Source organism: Phoxinus phoxinus, assembly GCF_949152265.1.
Source record: "Phoxinus phoxinus genome assembly, chromosome: 4".
Lineage (NCBI taxonomy): Eukaryota > Metazoa > Chordata > Actinopteri > Cypriniformes > Leuciscidae > Phoxinus > Phoxinus phoxinus.
The window spans coordinates 39,291,212-39,310,809 of NC_136879.1; the positions used below are offsets into that span (position 1 = coordinate 39,291,212).

The following is a 19,598-nucleotide window of genomic DNA, read 5'->3' on the forward strand; positions in this document are numbered from 1 at the left end:
ATTATTTAAGTATTGCAATATAAACTGAATTTGGCAGATCTGGTATCCCTCACAACAATTCACCAAAATGAAAGCTTCAGTTTAGTCATGACAACTCTCGGGCCGCTTCTCAATATGCGTTCTTGTCTGTACTTGTGTTCTTGTGAAAGGTCATCAGTCGCTGCCCAAGTACTGTTCCAATTCAAAGTCCACATCTAGCCAAGTCCAGTTCAAATCCCCGGATGTGTTCGTGATCCGCCCCTTTTACCGAGGATGCATCAAGAGGTGAGCTATGTGGAGTGGACTTGAGACAGCCAGGTATCCCAGAATGCATCTCGCACCAACCAGCGTCAGTATATTCGGAGTAAACTGGCGTAATTTAAAAATACTACTGTTATTTTTTCATGAAATGTAGTTTTAAGAGTTTTTCAGTCAAGATGGTAGTTGTTTAAAGCTCAAATCTGTGGTTTATTTATAAAGATAGCGCCTATTTGAAAGTTTGATCGGAGGTTTTCGGAGTTGTGAGATCCAGTCGATCACCGGGCGCTCATGTACCCGCAGAGAAAAGCCTTTCCTCGGCTAGTCCTTCTGACGTCTGCTGCTGGCTCTATTGTCTCTAGTCTAGTGGTTAAACATGAGATATAATTAGTCTCATGTGTATCTAATGGGTGGTCTTTGGTCTCATAATCAAATCGTTTTGGCTGAGGGCAATGTGAAGTTTCATAACTTTATATATTTAAGCTATTTAACTTTACCGTTGTGGCCTATTAGAGCGCTGACTTTGTTTGACTGAATTGTTTTCTTGTCTTTATTTCTTATTGTATAGCTTATTGTATACTTTCATAATGGCTATTCATTAAAACTGACATTTAACAAAAAGAGACAGGGTTGTGTTTCCTGAAATATATACATAGACTTGATATTGGCGGATGAGATCTGCTTCGCTGCTGAGCAAATACAATAATTTGTTCAGATTAGTCAAAAATAACAAATAAAGGAAAGGCTGCTGCTAGAAATGGTAGATCCCTCTCAACGCTGTTGGTCCGTGTTACCCAACGTTAAGCAAGCGGCCGGGTGTTAGCTTCATCCTAATACCCCCCATCCAGCAGATCTGAACGCCAAAACATGTGTACTGCACCATAGAGCTATAGGCACGTGTATGACTATCTATCGGTGCCTGGGTCTGCTTTGCCGAGTGGCTTAACGCTATTGAGTTTACATATAATTTGCATCTGACCTAGTGGCCTAATCTAGCATGATGAATTACATACAATGTGACTGGTTTTATCTAATGCAGTGTGTGCTATGCTTAGTCTACAACTTAGTCTAGTTTTCACGTAAATGGGCATTAAGTTACAACTTACACACTTCTAAATATTTTTGCATTGCACCATTAAACTTAATTGAAGCTTAATATAAACTAAATATTTACAGAACCCTCCGATCAGGATTAACTGTTGGAATAAAATTGGGTCAGACTGAACTATATCAATGAGCTCTTCTTTTACCTGACAGACAGACTTAAATTCTTTAGATATATATGATAATGCTGATATTTACACTCGCTTACATTTTAAGAGAGAGAACATTAAGTGAATAGTATTTGAAGGCTGCTATTGGATCATCGAGGGTAATGTCATATTATGCGACTACGTATTACTTTTCACGGAGAGCTTACGACCTACTAGATACGGTCTGCCTTACGAACTAATGTTGCAACGGAATAAAGTACAGCGTTAGTTACAAACTAGCTAGTAGTGACTAACCCTCTAGTGTGGACTTTACATTGCAATTTAAGAAAGAACTTACGAACGGCTGGTGCAACCCGACCCAGGTCACTAGCTCGGCTCCTCAGCGAAAACGTGATATGCGTTTATATCCGCGCTGCGAGGAGGAGCGGCAGATGCAAATATGTGCATTGGCTCGTTTAGTTACACTCGAAGGAGACTAACCTCTCTAGCGAGATTCCTATTCATCGGTCAGTCCAACTCAGTCAGTCTCTGGGGAACGAGGGTGAAGTGAAGATAATGGGTAGACGCTCAGTCTAGGTGCTAATTCTGGGTTTATCACCAGGTTCACTCAGATGTGTCGGCCAGAACACCACTTAAGGCCAAATATTCCAGAGTATAAAATGAAGAGCTGAGAGAAAGTTCTTATTATTCTGTTTATTCTTCGCTTTTTCTTGTGTGAGTGAGTTTGAGGGTGAATGTAATTTTGAGTGTGGTTTTCTATAAAGAGAGAAACAAAATACAGATGAATAAAGGAAACATGCGTACACTCATTCCTCCTTAAGCACTAATATACATTACAAACATAAAATAAATAATAGTCAGAATATGACTATATATATCTCTTAAACTAAGAATGTAAGCAGAAAGAAAGGATTCAAACACTTATATGGGATTCTCAGATTTCCTACTATGCATTAAGTTACCAATAACGTAGATATAACCTTCTGTCGTCTATAAAATACTTCAAAGCCTCAATAGCGGTCCAGATAATATTTAACACCACTTCATATTTGCTCAACCAAAGTACTGAACATTCATAACAACAAATAGTAAAGGATAAGCATGTCTAAACACGATGCTGTGACATATTTTGACTCGACGTACTGAATCAGGTGGACCGAAGCTAGAAAGTAACGTACGAACGTGGATATAATTAACACAACGGTCGTGTAGCGACCCTTAAACTCCTAACTCTCATCCATATCAAATAGCAGAAACAACAACAGACAAAGAAATACAGTATCACGAGTAATGCAGCAGACATACTTACTTTCCTCATTGACGCACACTCTGAAGAAAAGTGTCCCTCACAATTATCATCCGACCGACGATCTCTATCTTACTGCATACTAACTGTGCGACGTCAGATATACTATACAAACCAGCACGTGCTTTACCGTCACAAGCACTGAATAAACGAGAGTAAACATGAAACATAAAGCACAATATGGTCTGAATCCTAAATAATTAGTACTAAATAAAAGCAAAACTGACATAACTTTGGGGCCTTTTCTACAGAGGGTTATATACGTAACCGAGACGTTTTATATGCTACTAATAGCCTGGCTAACGTCAGACCTCGTCTCATTGAGACATGGTCTGGGAGCCACATGTTAATTTTCTCGTATTTGAGGCGTGGTTTACGAATGCCCAGAGTCGTTTATTGGGCGCTACGAATGTCTATCAAATGCGCCTGTACGTAGCTCATAGCCAATCGTTTCAATTATACCAGATGACGTATAGAGCGACAGAAATCCGATGAGGAAGAAGACGATGGGTCATAGATTTATGGGTACACGATGGCGTTCAGCGACTATTGCCGTTTGTGCAAGACAAACATGAGGGTAGAAGGTAAATCTGCAGTGCACATGTTGATATAAACAAACTGCTTCGGTGTGTCGCATAGACGTCGTCATCGTCTTGCTGCTCCCTCCTCGTTCTGTGATTGGTCCCCTCGCTGAGGCGAAAATCTAGTCCATGGTATCCAGGCTGATACGTGAATAAAATCGCACTGTGCGCAAGGCAGCATGAGGAAACCCAGGCTATGGTACTAATATGTAACCATCAAAATACTGTATATTTGAACTACATTAAAGGCAACATATGTGTTTGCTGTTAAAGTAATCCAGTTTGAATTCAGTAACTTATCTTTGATTTTTCCAGATCTGGTCCTGTGGGCGTCAGTATCACACAGTGATCACAGTTCACACCTGCAGTGAAGCCCCTCCCACAACAATTCACCAATAAATACTGGGAATATTCCCATCATCCTACAAGAGAAGGACAAACTCCAGGAGTAGCAGCTGAAATCTGTGTGACTGTTAAAGATGGAGTTTATTAAAGAGGAGATTGAAGACATGAGGGATCCAGAACCATCCAGAATAAAACATGAAGATACTGAGCAACAAATAGGTTGGTGTCCATTCTTGATTCTTCATTGTTGACTGTTTTAATAGCTCTGAAATATGGATAATACATGGTAGAAAAATGCATCTAAATGATCATAACCCAGTTTTAATCATATTAACAAGTGAATGACAGAACCGAACTTTGCACATCAAAGATACTTTGGTAACATTTTACAACAAGGTCTTATGTGTTAACATTAGCTAATGTATTAACTAACATGAACTATCAATGAGCAATACATTTATTACAGTATTTATTCATAAATGTATCTTTGTTAATGTTGGTTAATAAAATATAATATAATTAATGCTGTAGAAGTAATGTGTATTGTTAGATCATGTTAACTAAAGTGTTTTTGTCTAATAAGTGTTCTTAATTTTCAGATGTAATCTCATTGAACTGATTGTAACTGCTTAATACATTTATTTTAGACCAGAAGAAAGTGGAAGAGCAAAGACAGAAACTAAATGACGTGAAGAAACACTGCGACTTCAAAACTCAAGGAACAAAGCTGCACTCCTGCTCACAGTGTGGGAAGAGTTTCCCAAAAAAAGGAAACCTTAACAGACACATGAGGATTCACACTGGAGAGAAACCGTATACATGCACTCAGTGTCAGAAGAGTTTTTCTCGAGCATCAGGTCTCAGGAAACATCTGCGTCTTCACTCTGGAGAAAAACCATTTAACTGTGATCAGTGTGGTAAAGATTTTAATTTATCATCAGATCTAAAGGAACATCTGAAAGTTCATTCTGATGAAAAGCCTCATGTGTGTTCTCTCTGTGGAAAGAGTTTTCCAAGGATGGACAGTTTTAAACTGCACCAGAAAATGCATACAGGTGTGAAAGATCATGTGTGTCTGGACTGTGGGAAGAGCTTTACTACAGCTAGTCATCTGAAACGGCACCAAAGAGTTCACACTGGAGAGAAACCGTATCACTGCACTCAGTGTGGAAAGAGTTTTTCTCAAGCATCAGGTCTCAGTGTTCATCTGCTCCGTCACTCTGGAGAAAAACCATTTAACTGTGATCAGTGTGGGAAATATTTTACCTTGTCATCAGATCTTAAAGACCACCTGAAAGTTCATTCAGACGAGAAGCCTTATGTGTGTTCTCTCTGTGGAAAGAGTTTATCAAGACTGAAGAGTTTTAAAGTGCACCAGAAAACACACGATGAAGTGAGAGATCATGTGTGTCTGGACTGTGGGATGAGCTTTACTAGATATGACTGTCTAAAACGCCATCAAAAAACTCACACTGGAGAAAAACCGTACAAGTGCTCATATTGTGACAAGAGTTTCACTCGGTCAGAATCTCTGAAATCACACGAGCGAGTTCACACTGGAGAGAAAGTGTACTAAATTGTCTTCTGATACATGCAATTATGAGAAATAAAACAGAAACATCTCGTCTTGATTGGTCTATTTAATGAACAGAGAATTTGTTATATGTTTTAATCACATTAATGACTATTTTAATGAGTTTTAGTTTTTTTTAATACTGTGATAAATATGTTTGGGATGTGCAGTATTTTCAACCAAATGATCAGGTCTTGTATCATATAAAGAGGTTGGAGTTCATTTTTATCCTTCATTATTGACTGCTGAAGAACAATAAAGTACCAACGCTTTAGTTCACCAGAGTTGGTGGATGTAGATAGAAAATTATAGAAGCTGTAAATTATGAAACAATAAACAAACTGTTGATATACAACTAGAACAGAAGCCAAAAACTCTTTCATATGTCATCAGTGTGGAAAGAATTTTGAATGTTAAAAGAACTTTAAGGAACTCTTCAGAATTCACACTGGAGAGAAACTGTCAAATGTGTCAATCATCATATTCTACTGGAATTTAATGATTAAGTTTAAGCATCTAAAAAAAAGCATATGAGCTCTTTATCTATAAGCTAACTAATACAGATGTCAATTGTCATTATTACGTAGTTCAAACAACATTTAGCATAATATGATTCTGTAGGAGAGTGCCTATTACAAGTAATTTAATGTAAGTTTAATAAATAAAAAGTGCTTGCCGGTTATAAATTTTGTCCGAGTTGAGACAGCGCAGGTGCCACTTGTGTTTTGTGTTTTTCTGACACCTTCAGTTCCACTAATTCTCACAAATCCGTGTTTTTATAACCGTAAAAGCTCTTTCAATGTAGTCTCGATGTTACATTGTGTCATGTTTATAAAAAAAAAAAAAAAAAAAACATAGACCCCCACCTCAATGGTGTTTAAATCGTATAGGCTTATATTGAACTTTATTCTTGCACAAACAGACAATGTATTAAGCAGTAGGCCTTCATAAAGTATTGAATGAAAATGTCTCTGAAACATCTGTGTATTGACAAATATTGCATTTATTTAACTTCAACTGATAAAAGTATGCAAGAGGCATGAGCGTCACTACGGGAAGCAGAAAGTGTCCGACTTCACGTTAGCCATACAGTGACGGTTCAGTGACGAATCGGTTCTTCCTCGAAATATGGTCTCTATGTTTAGCCCCCATCGCTGATCGGTTACATCCAGCTGCAGCCGATGACAAACACACATAATTGGATCGATCTGGGTCCTAATGGAGACCCGATTTCGAGGAGGACCCGATTTGTCACGACACCGGCACTGTATGGCTGCGCCCGAAATTGCATACTCTCTTGAGTAGGTACTTATTTTGAATAATTACTTCTTGACCGCTATAAAAAAGTTTGTTCTGTAGAGTATGAGTGTGTGTAGTATGCATGTAATCTGGACATACTGCATTTGCCATGTTGTCATTATCGTGTGACCTGCCAGCGTTCATTAATAAATCCTCTCCCTTGGCCTCGTGGAATAGTAAAGTGTCCATCATATGCACACTTTAGAATCTCACCAGAAGTAGTAGGTCAAGTCAAGTCATCTTCATTTATATAGCGCTTTTAACAATGTAGATTGTTCCAAAGCAGCTTTACAGAGATAAACGTATAATTTAAGGTAATCCATGTACTTTTTTGTCTACTCTTTTATAAGTACTGTGTATTTGGACATAACTTATTTTTCACATACTGTTTCTCGCCTACTATATAGTATAGAAGTATGTGATTTCGGATGCAGCCTTTGTGATTTATTAGGAATATGCGGTGACGGTCCCTTTAAGAAGAATGACACGGCGCGCAGTGAGCATGCGCAGAAGAATGTAGGGCGAATGGCTGAGAGGAGCAGCGCATTCAGTCGAGGCTGTTTTGTTAGAAGAAAGAAAATTGATATTCGGTTGATTCTTACCTGAGCGACCATTTTATTTGTAAATATAGCTGAAGTCAAAGCAACTGTAATTCATCTTATGTCTATGGTGATTTTGTCAGACGATGTCTCGGTTATAAATCAGGATTTTAGTGGAGAGCAGCTGCTTAGAAGTGACTGCTGGTTAACATGTAAGTTAGACTAATGGGTCTCGTTTCAGTCACTATTTCATTCTTCCCGTTGTCTGACAACAGAAACATAAAAATATAGAGATGAAAACAAGTGTATTTTAAAGGGCTGACAGTTGGCAGAATGCAAATGCGACGTATAACGTCATTGATATGCTAATTAGGCCATGACGTTTCTTGCGATCGTGAAAGAAGGACAAAAGTGGATTATTTTCTTCGGATGAATAGCCTATTTCCAGTCTACAGGGGCCAGTTGTTCAAAGGTAAACTGATCGGATTTTGGTTATCAGATTGGATCAAATCTTGAAAATGGGTTGTTCAAAATGGAAAGAAGGAATCTGAAATCAGATTAGATCAGGGAATCCAATCCTAGTTTTAATCTGGATCAAACCTTCAGTTTGTGTTGTTCAAAACTTGTCAGTGGGATTTGGATAACTTTGATCCAAAAAAACAGGATTATCCTGATCCCAACATGATTTCAAGGTGGATTTCAGGAAGAAAATGTAGTAAAACTTTAAAATTGGTCAAATAATACATTTGTATCATTTAGTGTATATACTTTTATTTATATTTTGCACTTGACTTGTGTAACCGTTGTAGCAGTGATAAAGTAAACAATTAAGCTATTCAGTATAGTAAAGTAAAAATAAAATAAAAATGATCTTGTCCCCATGAAATAATCCCCCAAACAGATTTCAATAAACAAAAATAATATATTCATTTTTCGGTCATTCATCACCGTATATTAATTTCAAAGAAACAATCATCAGAGATGAGCCTGTCAAAAATAATGTCTAACAATCCCTTACTATACGTCCAGTCAGTCCCTGATTCTGACAGACCACCAGAGGTTGGTCTGGTTCTTCAACAGGCTCAGGTGCATCATAAACATCATCACAGAGAGGGACATTGCGCCTGGTAGCGATGTTGTGCAGGACGATACACACAAGTATTATGTTGCATGCTCCTTGTGGTTCCACTCGCAAGTAGTTAAGGCATGCAAAAGCGTCTCTTCAGAACTCCATTTAAACGCTCAATTGCACATCTTGTTTTGCAATGAGCAGTGTTGAAGCGTGCGGTGAAACCATGGACTCAAAAGGACCTAATTTTACTGTTGCAGAAACCCATGCACTGCTGGAGGGTGTTAAGTGCCATTATGCCTCAATAGTAGGAAGCTCTGTTGCAGGTGGAATGGTGACTAACAAAAGGAAGAAAGACATTTGGGTTGAAATCACCCAGAATGTAAATGCAATGGGGTCTGGCCAGAAGAGGACCTTGGAGCAAGTGAAATTTAGATGGAAGAATCTGAGGGCCCGAGCAACGAAGGACCTTGCTGAGGCAAAAAACACCCAAACAGGCAACAAACCCTTTAAGAAAGGTGAATACACAGATGTGGTTCTGGACATTATTGGAGGTGAGAACTCTAAAGCTCTGCATGGGATTCAAGGTGTTGTAGGGGATGGTGAGCCTACAATTGTAGAGGAAAGTGAGCCAGTTCCTCCTAATGCAGAGGAAACATTCATTCTGGATCTCAGCCCTATGATTGAAGAACAACCTGGATCCTCACTGGTAGAGCCAGCAGTCACAGGAGCTCAGAAAAGAGGCTTGAAGCGTCCTTTGCCGAATAAAAATGATGATGCCTATGAATCACTTCTTAAACGAGAAACTGAAAGAGCAGAAGCACAGATACTCCTGGCAGAGGAACAAATCAAGCTGACCAAACTACAGCAAACCAAAGTGAAACTTCAGATCCGCCTCCTAAAAGCGGGGCTTAGAAATGCTGGTCTCTCCTCCTCAGATGAAGAAGAACCCTGAACATTCTTTATTTCGTTAACTATTGGATATTTAGCCATTTCATTTTTTTTAAGACGTTTTCAAAATGTCCACAATGTATTTGTTAATGTATGTTTGTTGTTTATTTTGTTGTGGTTCAGATGTGGGTCATAAAATAAATTATTAATAGAAGTGGATGTTTATGTTATTTTTGTGTTTTGTCTCAAAATAAGAAACACTTACAGTGACCCCATGTTGGCTCTTCTACCTGTTCTTTACATAGCTGGTAGCCCACATTGTGATATGTTGTCCCATTTAGAGCACTGGTAATCCGGATTTGGTAATCTTGAAAACTGTGTATCTGGATAAGGGTGATCCAGTCCAATGTTGCTTTGAAAAACCGGCATAAAAGTAAGACGGATTACCTGATCCTGGATAGGAAAAAATGGGATTTCCAAATCAGGATCATTTTGATCCAGATTAAATGTTTTGAACAACTGGCCCCAGGTGAGAGATGTTTCTCGGATTACAGAGTTTAACAGAGTTTACGTATAAAATGTGTTGTTTGTCCTGGTTAATTTCGGTTTCGCTTATCTGCCCCGAAGTGATAAATTCTGTATAAAAAATGTAAGGCCAGACAAGTAGTTTGCTTGGTTTGTAGGGAATTACAAACCTGCGCACATAAATGCGCATAACTATAGAATTAATTCTTGATGCGCACGTTAGCGCCATCAGCGTTTCTCACAGGTTCGCGAATTGGCTTTATGCACAGCTGCACTACTTCCTGAACTTTAGCCAGCTCCTTTGTTTCCTGTCTGCCATTATTGGACAAACTGATTAATCCAGGTCTGTCTGATTATTGTTATTGTTCAGGCACACCTGGATTAACCAGTTTGTCCAATAATGGCAGACAGGAAACAAAGGAGCTGCCTGAAGTTCAGGAAGTAGTGCAAGCTGTGCATAAAGCCCATCGCGTTTAAAGTCTGTGTAGAGAGAACGGTGGCAACAAGTGAATCAATCAAAACTAACTTTAGCTGGAAAATATATTTATTCTAGAACCGCTATAAAGCCAAAACAATCTCTGTTGCCTTAAATTATCCGTTTATCACTGTAAAGCCGCTTTGATACAATCTACATAGTTAAAAGCGCTATATAAATGAAGATGACTTGACTTAATTAGTGTAATAATATTGAAGGGTCGGTCAAAATCCCTTGTCTCTTCAGTCAGTAATATATATATTTCATTCCATATCCTTTTGAATGCTTACATTACTTTTATACAAATCAATAATCAAATATATATATGCATTATCACATAATCATTTCTATATTCTTTTGTGCTTGTGAAATTATAAATTTTCTCTAGAGAGCAATGCCATTTCTCTGCCTTTCTTCCTGAGGAGCTATGTTTTGGCTAACTGATAATACGAAGCTCAAGCACTCTTCGGCCTTGGCGATGTTATTTGGTGGTGTTCTGTGTGTGTGTGTTTGACTTTCTACGTAGGCATTTGGGACACAACGCTCATCCTCATCGGCGCTCTCCTCTAACAGTTAGGTCAACGCTGACCTAAATCTAAGGATTGGCGACAGCTATCCTAACTAATGGCGATAGGCACCTTTTATCTGCTCACATGTGTGAAATTGTTTATGGTCTTATATTCTCTTAGCCAATCAGATGTATGATGATGCGATGCTTGCCCTTGTAAAATGGTATAATTGGTGTATGATTTTGTGTAAGGTGGAGTTGGCTTGCGACCTCCTCGTGAGACTTTGACGTTCGCTCTACCGATGAAACTGCAAACTATTCTTCAGTAAATTTTTATCTTTTTGATTGAACCTCACGACTCCTGGTCTTCTTTCATCATATCTGGTCTCGGGTCTTATAACTGTTACCCCCCTAACAATATGTTGGCAGAGAGTTTTGCCACAGACTCTGTTTCAGTCTGTTGTTGACACCAATAAAATGTGTTTAATGTGCCACTTTACAGAAGACCTCAGACATCACTAATGAATGAGGTGAAAACAGGGAACTTTTGTAGACTAAGAAGCTTGATGGCTCTGTTGTTCCGGTCAGACTTTGGACAACAAATAAACAATCCTTGTTTTAAATGTAACTAATTTCTAACTGTATCAAAATACTCCATATTTCCGACAGAAAACACATGTTCACTTAATTTAAATATATTTAGTATTTCAGTATATATTTCGTAACTTCTTTTTTTAATTTGGCAGATCTGTTGTTACTGGGAATATTCCCATCATCCTACAAGAGAAGGACAAACTCCAGGAGTAGCAGCTGAAATCTGTGTGACTGTTAAAGATGGAGTTTATTAAAGAGGAGATTGAAGACATGAGTGATCCAGAACCATCCAGAATAAAACATGTAGATGCTGAGCAACAAACAGGTTGGTGTCCATTCTTGATTCTTCAGACCAGGATCATTGGGAAAACATACCTGTGGTAACATTTATGCAAAATTATATTCCGTTGCATCGTGCATGTTTCGCGACAGTTTAAAAATAAAATGTCCATCGAGTGGAACAAGTGTGTTCAGTTTTTTTTAACGAAACAGATGAACGTGATTCTGGCAACGTTTTATTACGTTGGTTTTTGTACGTATCGCCACAGTACAGAATTGAAATGTCTGGTAAGGGTGCTCTAAAGGGTTAATGTCCATCGTGTTTTAAAATAGCGTACACCTACACTAAACCCTAAACCTACCCGATAGTGTTAACAAAATCAAAGTTGACATAAAAACGCAGTTGCTGAAGCCATTTTAGCTTCTTTCTAGTCGTCGTTGAGCTCTTTCGTCGTAACTCGTGTTTCATTGGATTCTTACTCAAGATCTCAGCATCACAAGTACAATTCTGCATCAGTTGAGCCTACGAACAAGCTTAGTATCTCACAAAAGTCAAACACATGGAGCTGGTTATGTGATGCAAACTCCAAAATGTATTCGTTGACAAATTATGCACTGCGGTAAAAAGTGTTTTGAGGTCATAAAATAATATTTTGCAAGGAGCCGTGTGAAATTAAGTCTTTATTTAATTTTTTTTTTATTAAAGTGTTTGCTGTTTTCCTGCCTCGATAGAGAGCCTAAGTCCCTCCCCTTCCTGTGGACCACCATGGGACCTTAATTCGGAAAAATATTGTATGGTAGTCAATGGCGAGAGACAACAAATATTTTGATCTCGTTTGAATTGTGCCCTGAATTACACATATGATGTTTGTCAATTTAAAAGATACATTTTAAAGTCAATAAAGTCGCAGTTTGATGTAAAACTGTTAACATAAAGGCCTGTTCACACTGGGACGAATTTCGCGTGCGATATTCGCCGACGTTTAACGCCTCGTGACTAAACAAAGGGCGCCAATGTGAGTGTGCACACCGACGCGTAAAACGTCACGCGTAAAAGCGTAAATTTTTTTAAAACGCCTCGGGTTCGTTCTTTTGGTTTGACGCGCCGCGTCAAAAACTATCCGACCAATGAGATTGGCGCTTTTGGTCACGTGTCTGGAGCTTCTGAAGTTACAGTAAAACACAACTTGGGGGCGCTCAAACACAAAATGGTCTTGCCGAGCGTAACGCAAAGAAGATATACGCCAAGTATAGCGTCTACACTGCTGGGAACAAATAAGACGAGGAAGATGCAAGACAAGATTAATGTAGAGCTGTTGGTCTCGTTGGTGTCGGAACATAAAGAACTATATGACAAACGTGCCAGCGACTACACGGGGTATTTCTGTTTTACATTAAGCGCCATCTAATGTCAGGGAATGAATTTGCATGTTCACTCGGCTCATCGTCAGCGAAAATCGCTTGGGTGTGAACACGAAAAACGCGTTGAAAAACGCTGACGAATAATGCGCGCCGATATTCGTCCCGGTGTGTACGGCCCTTAACTGTGAACATACGTAATTACAAAGACTACAACTACAAACCGAAAAGGCGCATATGTTACGTCACACCTTTTCTCTCAAGGAATGAAGCAAACTTTACTGAAGCTAACTTTACTGAAGCTAACGTCTGTAATTTTGTGTGTTTTGTACCAGACTGCACACACACGAGCAACGGTGACGTATAGTGCGAGACAGGAGATGTAGTTCATTGAGCGATTTTCACATAAAACTAAATGTTACTCTTCTGTTTTATGACAAACTGCGACATTCTTGACTTTCATAATTATCTTTTAAATTGACAAACATCATATGTGTAATTCAGGGCACAGTTTAAACAGAATAAAAAGATAAGTTGTCTCTCGCCATTGACTACCATACATATTTTTTCCGAAATAAGATACCATGAGCCGGAAGCAGAGGGGCGGGACTTAGGCTCTCTATTGTTCATTTCTGTTGTAAACTGCAGCGATATGTATTGGAACGTATTTTGCATTTTGCAGAAATGTTGCCCCAGGTACGTTTTTCCAATGAGCCTGTGTTGTGATTCTTCATTATTGACTGCTGAGAAACATTAAAACTTAAGTTTATAACAGATTTAAGATATAGAAGTGTATCTAAATTATAATGATCTTGCATAACTTTTGTACATTTTGATTGTATTCATACACACAAGAATGACAGAACTAACCTTTGCCTAATTGAACATTTGACACTTTATGCAGATACCTGGGGCCTCATTTATAAAACTTTGCGTAGGATTTGCGTCAGAAGTGGCGTACGGATGAAACATAGGACGTGCGTACGCACAAAAATATTCGGATTTATAAAATCACGCACATCCTACGCAGTTTTCCCTTAATAAATCACAATCAATTCTAAATGTAGCGCAGCTTTTGCGGCTTCATGTCACGCCCCTAGTTGCCCATAAATAGTCAGTGAAACGCCCACAAGTTAATATTCATCGATTGCGAAATCATGGCAAACACAGAGAGGAAATAAAAAAAACATAACTTCACTCAATGTGAAGTAGAAGTTAACGTTGGCGAGGTGGAAAATGGGAGAAACATGTTGTTTGGAGGGCACAGTGTGGGCATTACTAATGCCAAAAAGGCACTTGAGTGGCAAAAGGTTGCAGACGCCGTAAATGCTGTAGCCTCACAACCTCGGACCGTGGCCGAAATACAGATGTCGGTTATAATCTACATGGAAATGTGAAATAGTTCAGTGCAAATGTCATTTCTTGCAGCTTTCTGAATGGTTGAGACATAGGCTACGTCATACGTTTATCAAAAATAAAACAAACTAAAGGCATATGCATGAATACCATGATTCCGTAGCTGATGAAGACATTTTTACTATGAAAACAACTTTCCCCAGTGGACAATTAATACATCAATCTATCTATTTATCTATCTATCTATCTATCTCCCTAATTATATATCTATATGTCTGTCTATCTAATTGCATCTATATCTGCTCCGCCAGACGGACACATTGACGAGAATATCAGTTTTGTACATTATTTCGTTCTGTTTACCATATTATTTATGAGGATGAATTGCATAACATGTCAATATTATTGCAGAACATATTTCACTTTTCTTTTTGCAAATATGTGTTAATTTGCATTTCTGTTGTAATTTTCGTTTGATTTTGTTTGTTACTCTACAGATCGATCGAACGGGTTCGTGTAGCTGTTAATTGTAAGACTTGTTTTGTGAAGTCTTCATGTTATTTATGAGAGGCAGTATTGCCATTTCTTTTACACAACGGTCTACAGTTTCACACACTTTCACGTGTTTCTTCCGTCTGCCGACGGTGTCGCCATTTCTCATTTCACCCGTTTGTGTGCGTACGCCTGGGTCAGAGCTTGCGTGAAGGACCGCACATTTTCCCGTGAAGTTTGCTTTTTATAAATACCAATTATTGCGTAGAGAGCGGCGTACGCCTTCTTTTGTGCGTACGCAACGTTTATAAATGAGGCCCCTGATCTCTATTGCCTTCTACTATTAAATCATGTTTACTTGAACTGATCTTAACCAAATTATATTTTATTTTAGACTGCATGGAAGTGAAGCAAGAACATCAACTAGATGAAGTTGAGGAGGAACATTGTGATTTAAAAACTCAAAGAGAAAAAGCCAAAACGCAGCACACCTGCTCTCAGTGTGGAAAGAGCTTTTCTCAAGCATCAAATCTCAGGAATCATCTGCGCGTTCACTCTGGAGAAAAACCATTCAACTGTGATCAGTGTGGTAAAGGTTTTAATTCCTCATCAGATATCAAAAAACACCTGAGAGTTCATTCAGATGAAAGACCGCACATGTGTTCTGTCTGTGGAAAGAGTTTTTCACGGCTGGATCATTTTAAACTGCACCAGAAAACACACAATGAAGTGAGAGATCATGTGTGTCTGGAATGTGGGAAGAGCTTTACTAGAGCTGACTATCTGAAACTGCACCAAAAAATTCACACTGGAGAAAAACCTTACAAGTGCTCATATTGTGACAAGAGTTGCACTCAGTCTGGACACCTGAAAGTACACGAGCGACTTCATACTGGAGAGAAGCCGTACGACTGCACTCAGTGTGAGAAGAGTTTCAAAGATGCAGCAGGTCTCAGGAATCATCTTTTCATTCACTCTGGAGAAAAACCATTTACCTGTGATCAGTGTGGGACAGATTTTAATTCATCAACATATCTCAAAAGACATCTAAAAGTTCATTCTGATGAGAAGCCTCACATGTGTACTGTCTGTGGAAAGAGTTTTTCAAGATCAGAAAGTTGTAAACGGCACCAGAAAACACACAATGAAGTGAGAGATCATGTGTGTTGTGACTGTGGGAAGAGATTTACTACATCTGGTGAACTGATACGGCACCAAAGAATTCATACTGGAGAAAAACCTCACAAGTGCTCATATTGTGACAAGAGTTTCACTCAATCTGGATCTCTGAAAACACACGAGCGAGTTCACACTGGAGAGAAGCCGTACTACTGTACTCAGTGTGAGAAGAGTTTTAGACATTTACCAAGCTTTCTCACACATATGAAAAAATGTCACGAGTACCCATTTGTTTTCATGTCAAATGCCTCAGAAGTAAACGGTGTGAGATAAAATATGGTGTATTTCCTAAAAGTTGAACTCGTGTAATTTGGTGAATTTGGTAAAAAGGTTGGAAAACTAGAAAGATTTGAAGAGTTGAAGCTTCACCAGTCAACAACTCTTACAGTGTAAATAAAATAATTTTAGTTTGTTTTCTGTCTGGGTGGATTGTGTGCTAAATAGATCTTATTTGAATTAGATATATTTATGTAATTTAATTGTATATTAATTGTAATATATTGTGCTCTGATAGTTCATGTAATATGAGAAATAAAACAGAAACAACATATTGTCTTGATTGATCTATTTAATGAACACAGAGAATGAGTTATATCAAGTAGTCGAGTTAAGTCAAGTCATCTTCATATAGCGCTTTTAACAATGTAGATTGTTTCAAAGCGGCTTTACAGAGATAAACGTATAATTTAAGGTAACAGAGATTGTTTTGTCTTTATAGCAGTTCTTGAATAAAGATATTTTCCAGCTAAAGTTAGTTTTGATTGATTCACTTCTGTCGCAAGGATCTTTAGTTATTAAATTAGAGGCCGCTAAGATGACACTGTTCTCTCTACACAGACTTTAAATGCGAACCTGTGAGAAATGCTGATGGCGCTCACGTGCGCATTAAGAATTAATTCAGTAATTCCCTACAAACCAAGCCTTAACAAACTACTTGTCTGGCCTTCAATTTTGTATACAGAATTTTATCACTTCGAGGTAGATACGCGAAACCAAAATTATCGCGTATCGCAAAGTTAAGCCAGTCTTGTCTGCTTCCTGACCTGAGCCCCAGATTGTCATCTTTGAGCTCTAAGACTATGTGCCATATTACTAGAGAGAATCTGTAATTCTAGAGTCTAGCCTCTCTCCATTGACAAGCGTTAACTTCCTTGAAGGCGGGTACTGTGTTGAAGTTTAAAACTATTGGATCTGCCCAGTCACTCTGGATCTGCCATAACCAATCGCTAATGTTTGGTCGTGACGTATGACGACTCAAACTAGCGCACAACCTCAACGTCATCGTTCTCAACCACTCCCTCTGTTCGCTGAGTGGACCGGTAAAAAATTGTTTGGAGAAAACCCTAGAAAGAATATACCACAATCCCAGACGTAGTTCTGAAGGAAAATGAAAATTGAGCGGAAGTACGTAGGAGGGCGGAGCCAGGCTAGTGTAATATATTGTGTTCTGATAGTTCATGTATGAGAAATAAAAAAGAAACATCTTGTCTTGATTGGTCTGTTTAATGAACACAGAGAATGAGTTATATAGTTTTAATCACATTAATGAGTTTTTCATCATTCTTAATACTGTGATAAATATTTTTGGGATGTACAGTATTATTGTCAACCAAATGATCAGGTCTTGTATCAGACAAAGAGGTTGGAGTTCATTTTTATCCTTCATTATTGACTGTTTAAGAACAATAAAGTACCAATGCTAGTTCACCAGATTTCTCCCTATTTACCCATTTGCATTAGTTTGATTTATACATTTATATGTCAGTCAGAAATTATTATCCACATTTCCACTGTCAGTCCTGTGCGAGCGAGGACTATTAACAGATATCAAATGAGATTTTATTGTTGTTTCACATAAAATAACATGTACTAACCCTAAGCCTGCCTTTTATTTGTGGTCACTGGACTGCACAAAACAACTCTTTTAGTTCAAAAGAGTGAACATTTAGAAAAATATTGATACATTTTATGTGTTTTATTTTAATGCACATTAAAATGAGATTGATCAGGGCTGGATTTCCCGAAGCCTTCTTAACGCTACGTCTGTCACATTCTGTTCTGTTGTGTTTGCACCTGTTTTCAGTTCATCAGTGTTAGTATTTAGCTCCTTGAGTTCAGTCAGTCTTTGTCCGTTCACGTCGTCTATTGGTGTGTGTTACCCTCCTGCCCGTCTGTACCTTTTGAGTGACAGTGGGCCTCATTCATGAAACATTCGTAAATATACGAGTAAATATGTGAGTGATTTGCGCGTAAAGAGACCTTCCCGAAAACTCTTCTCCTGATTCACAAATACTTCGTAAACGTCAGATGTGATAGTGAAACGTGTGTGTGTACGCGCGTGCACGCTCATTCTCAATTACCATAAATCCCGCCCATTAAATCCGACTGACAACTATATATGGGCATCATATTATGACACCAAACGAAGGATTTCAACATGTCTTCTCAAAAGCGAATGAAAAAGAACAATTTCTCAGATGCAGAATTTTATTATCAGAAGTTCATTAAAAACGCCACATTTTATTTTCAAGCGTAGCCTATAGTGGCGTATCAGGTCCTAAAAAAAGGAAGCTTGGCAGCATATTACAGATGCAGTTAATGGAGTTTCATCTGTTAATCGAACAGTCCCAGAAGTGAAAAGAAAATGGTTCGACATGAAGCGACTGCAAAAAACGAATTAGTTCACTTCGAAAAAATATAGCCCAGCCCTATTGAAAACAATTAATTATTTTATTAAAGTGTAGGCTACCGTTTGCAGATGCTCACTGGCTCTCATAATAAAAGTAAAAAGAAAAACCATATGTATTGCTATATATAGGCTAATAATATTTTTTCAAAATGCTGTGTGTAAATGTACCTGATTAGGTGAATTAAAATGCAGCCTTATTAATGAGCAAAACGTTCGGATGTTAAACGCACTATTTACACGTGGTTGGGAGCAGGTGTAGATTTCTTTCGTACCAACTAACATTTGGAAAATACGAACATTTTAATGAATCCGAAAATTTACGCCAGAACCACTTTACACACGATTTACACAATAATTCGTTCTGCTCGTGTTTCATGAATGAGACCCATTGTGAGTAAATGTTTATATTGAAGCTCTTTGACTCACTAGTCTTCTTCAACCTACACCAAACCGTGACAGATGAACGGACCTCTCTAATCGAGACAAAGATTATGGACTCCCATGTGCTGCAACTTCTCCTTCACCCGGAGAGCAGGCCCTACCTGAACTACCTTGCCTAGTTAATCCAGAACGGGAGCCTCTCCCTCACCGCCAGCGACCCCGAGGCGCCCATGAAGACCATCAAGGAGCAAGAGCTGAAGAACATCAAGGCCCCGGAGTTGACGCAGACAGGCCAGTCCACCTCAGAGCCAGGAGCGGACATGGACCTTATTGACCTGTGGTCTGCGGATCCTATTCCCTCCCAAGTCCCCACCCTCAAGTCTTCTTCGTCTTCGCCGGTCCCGTCCGGACATCTTCTGCCTGTATCCCAGCCTGTCCTTACCCTGTCCTCATCGCTGGTTCCAGCCAGTCCCCTGGATCCGTTGGCACCGCTGGTTTGGTCCAGCTCCTTGGCTCTGCCTCTGCCACTCACTCCGTGCGGCTCATCCTCTGCGCCTCAGGCTCTCCGTCCACCAGCGTTGCGTGAGGCCGAGTCCTCGGCTACACCTCAAGGCTTCAGGCCCACATCTCCACCTCGTCCTGTCAGCCTGTCACCCTCACCTCAACCCACCGCTCCTTCATCGCCTCCGCGGTCCGTCTGCCCGGAA

At 39.0% G+C, this 19,598-nt stretch overlaps 2 protein-coding genes across 5 annotated transcripts in view; both read left to right on the forward strand.

Annotated features, from left to right (window-relative positions):
- The first annotated feature begins 7,057 nt into the window (after window positions 1–7,057).
- LOC306997060 (uncharacterized protein) lies at window positions 7,058–17,542 on the forward strand. Of its 3 annotated transcripts, none has more exons than XM_079610115.1 (3): window positions 7,058–7,306; window positions 11,309–11,481; window positions 15,037–17,542. In XM_079610115.1, exons 2-3 carry the CDS (start codon window positions 11,397–11,399, stop codon window positions 16,092–16,094), a joined length of 1,143 nt encoding a protein of 380 aa, XP_079466241.1. In that variant the 5' UTR covers window positions 7,058–7,306; window positions 11,309–11,396; the 3' UTR covers window positions 16,095–17,542. The 3 variants fall into 3 exon arrangements, with proteins under 3 accessions (XP_079466241.1, XP_079466243.1, XP_079466242.1); XM_079610117.1 differs by having other exon boundaries at window positions 7,058–7,551; window positions 15,037–17,305; XM_079610116.1 differs by having other exon boundaries at window positions 7,058–7,566; window positions 15,037–17,303.
- Window positions 7,600–19,598, forward strand: part of LOC306997074 (uncharacterized protein) — a 268,793-nt gene continuing 256,794 nt past the window's right edge. The window contains exons 1-2 of one of the 2 annotated variants that reach the window (XM_079610137.1): window positions 7,600–8,252; window positions 8,299–9,893. In XM_079610137.1, the coding sequence (XP_079466263.1) occupies window positions 8,360–9,118 (759 nt within the window). In that variant the 5' untranslated portion in view covers window positions 7,600–8,252; window positions 8,299–8,359 and the 3' untranslated portion in view covers window positions 9,119–9,893. Of the gene's footprint in view, window positions 9,894–19,598 lie in introns of those variants that run through there. The other variant, XR_013797255.1, reaches the window with a different exon arrangement.

Bases quoted from the DNA above. Each gene is read 5' to 3' on its own strand.
- LOC306997060 (XM_079610115.1), top strand. From the start codon at position 11,397: ATGGAGTTTATTAAAGAGGAGATTGAAGACATGAGTGATCCAGAACCA. The intron at 11,482-15,036 runs GTTGGTGTCCAT...ATTTTATTTTAG, and splicing joins AGATGCTGAGCAACAAACAG to ACTGCATGGAAGTGAAGCAA.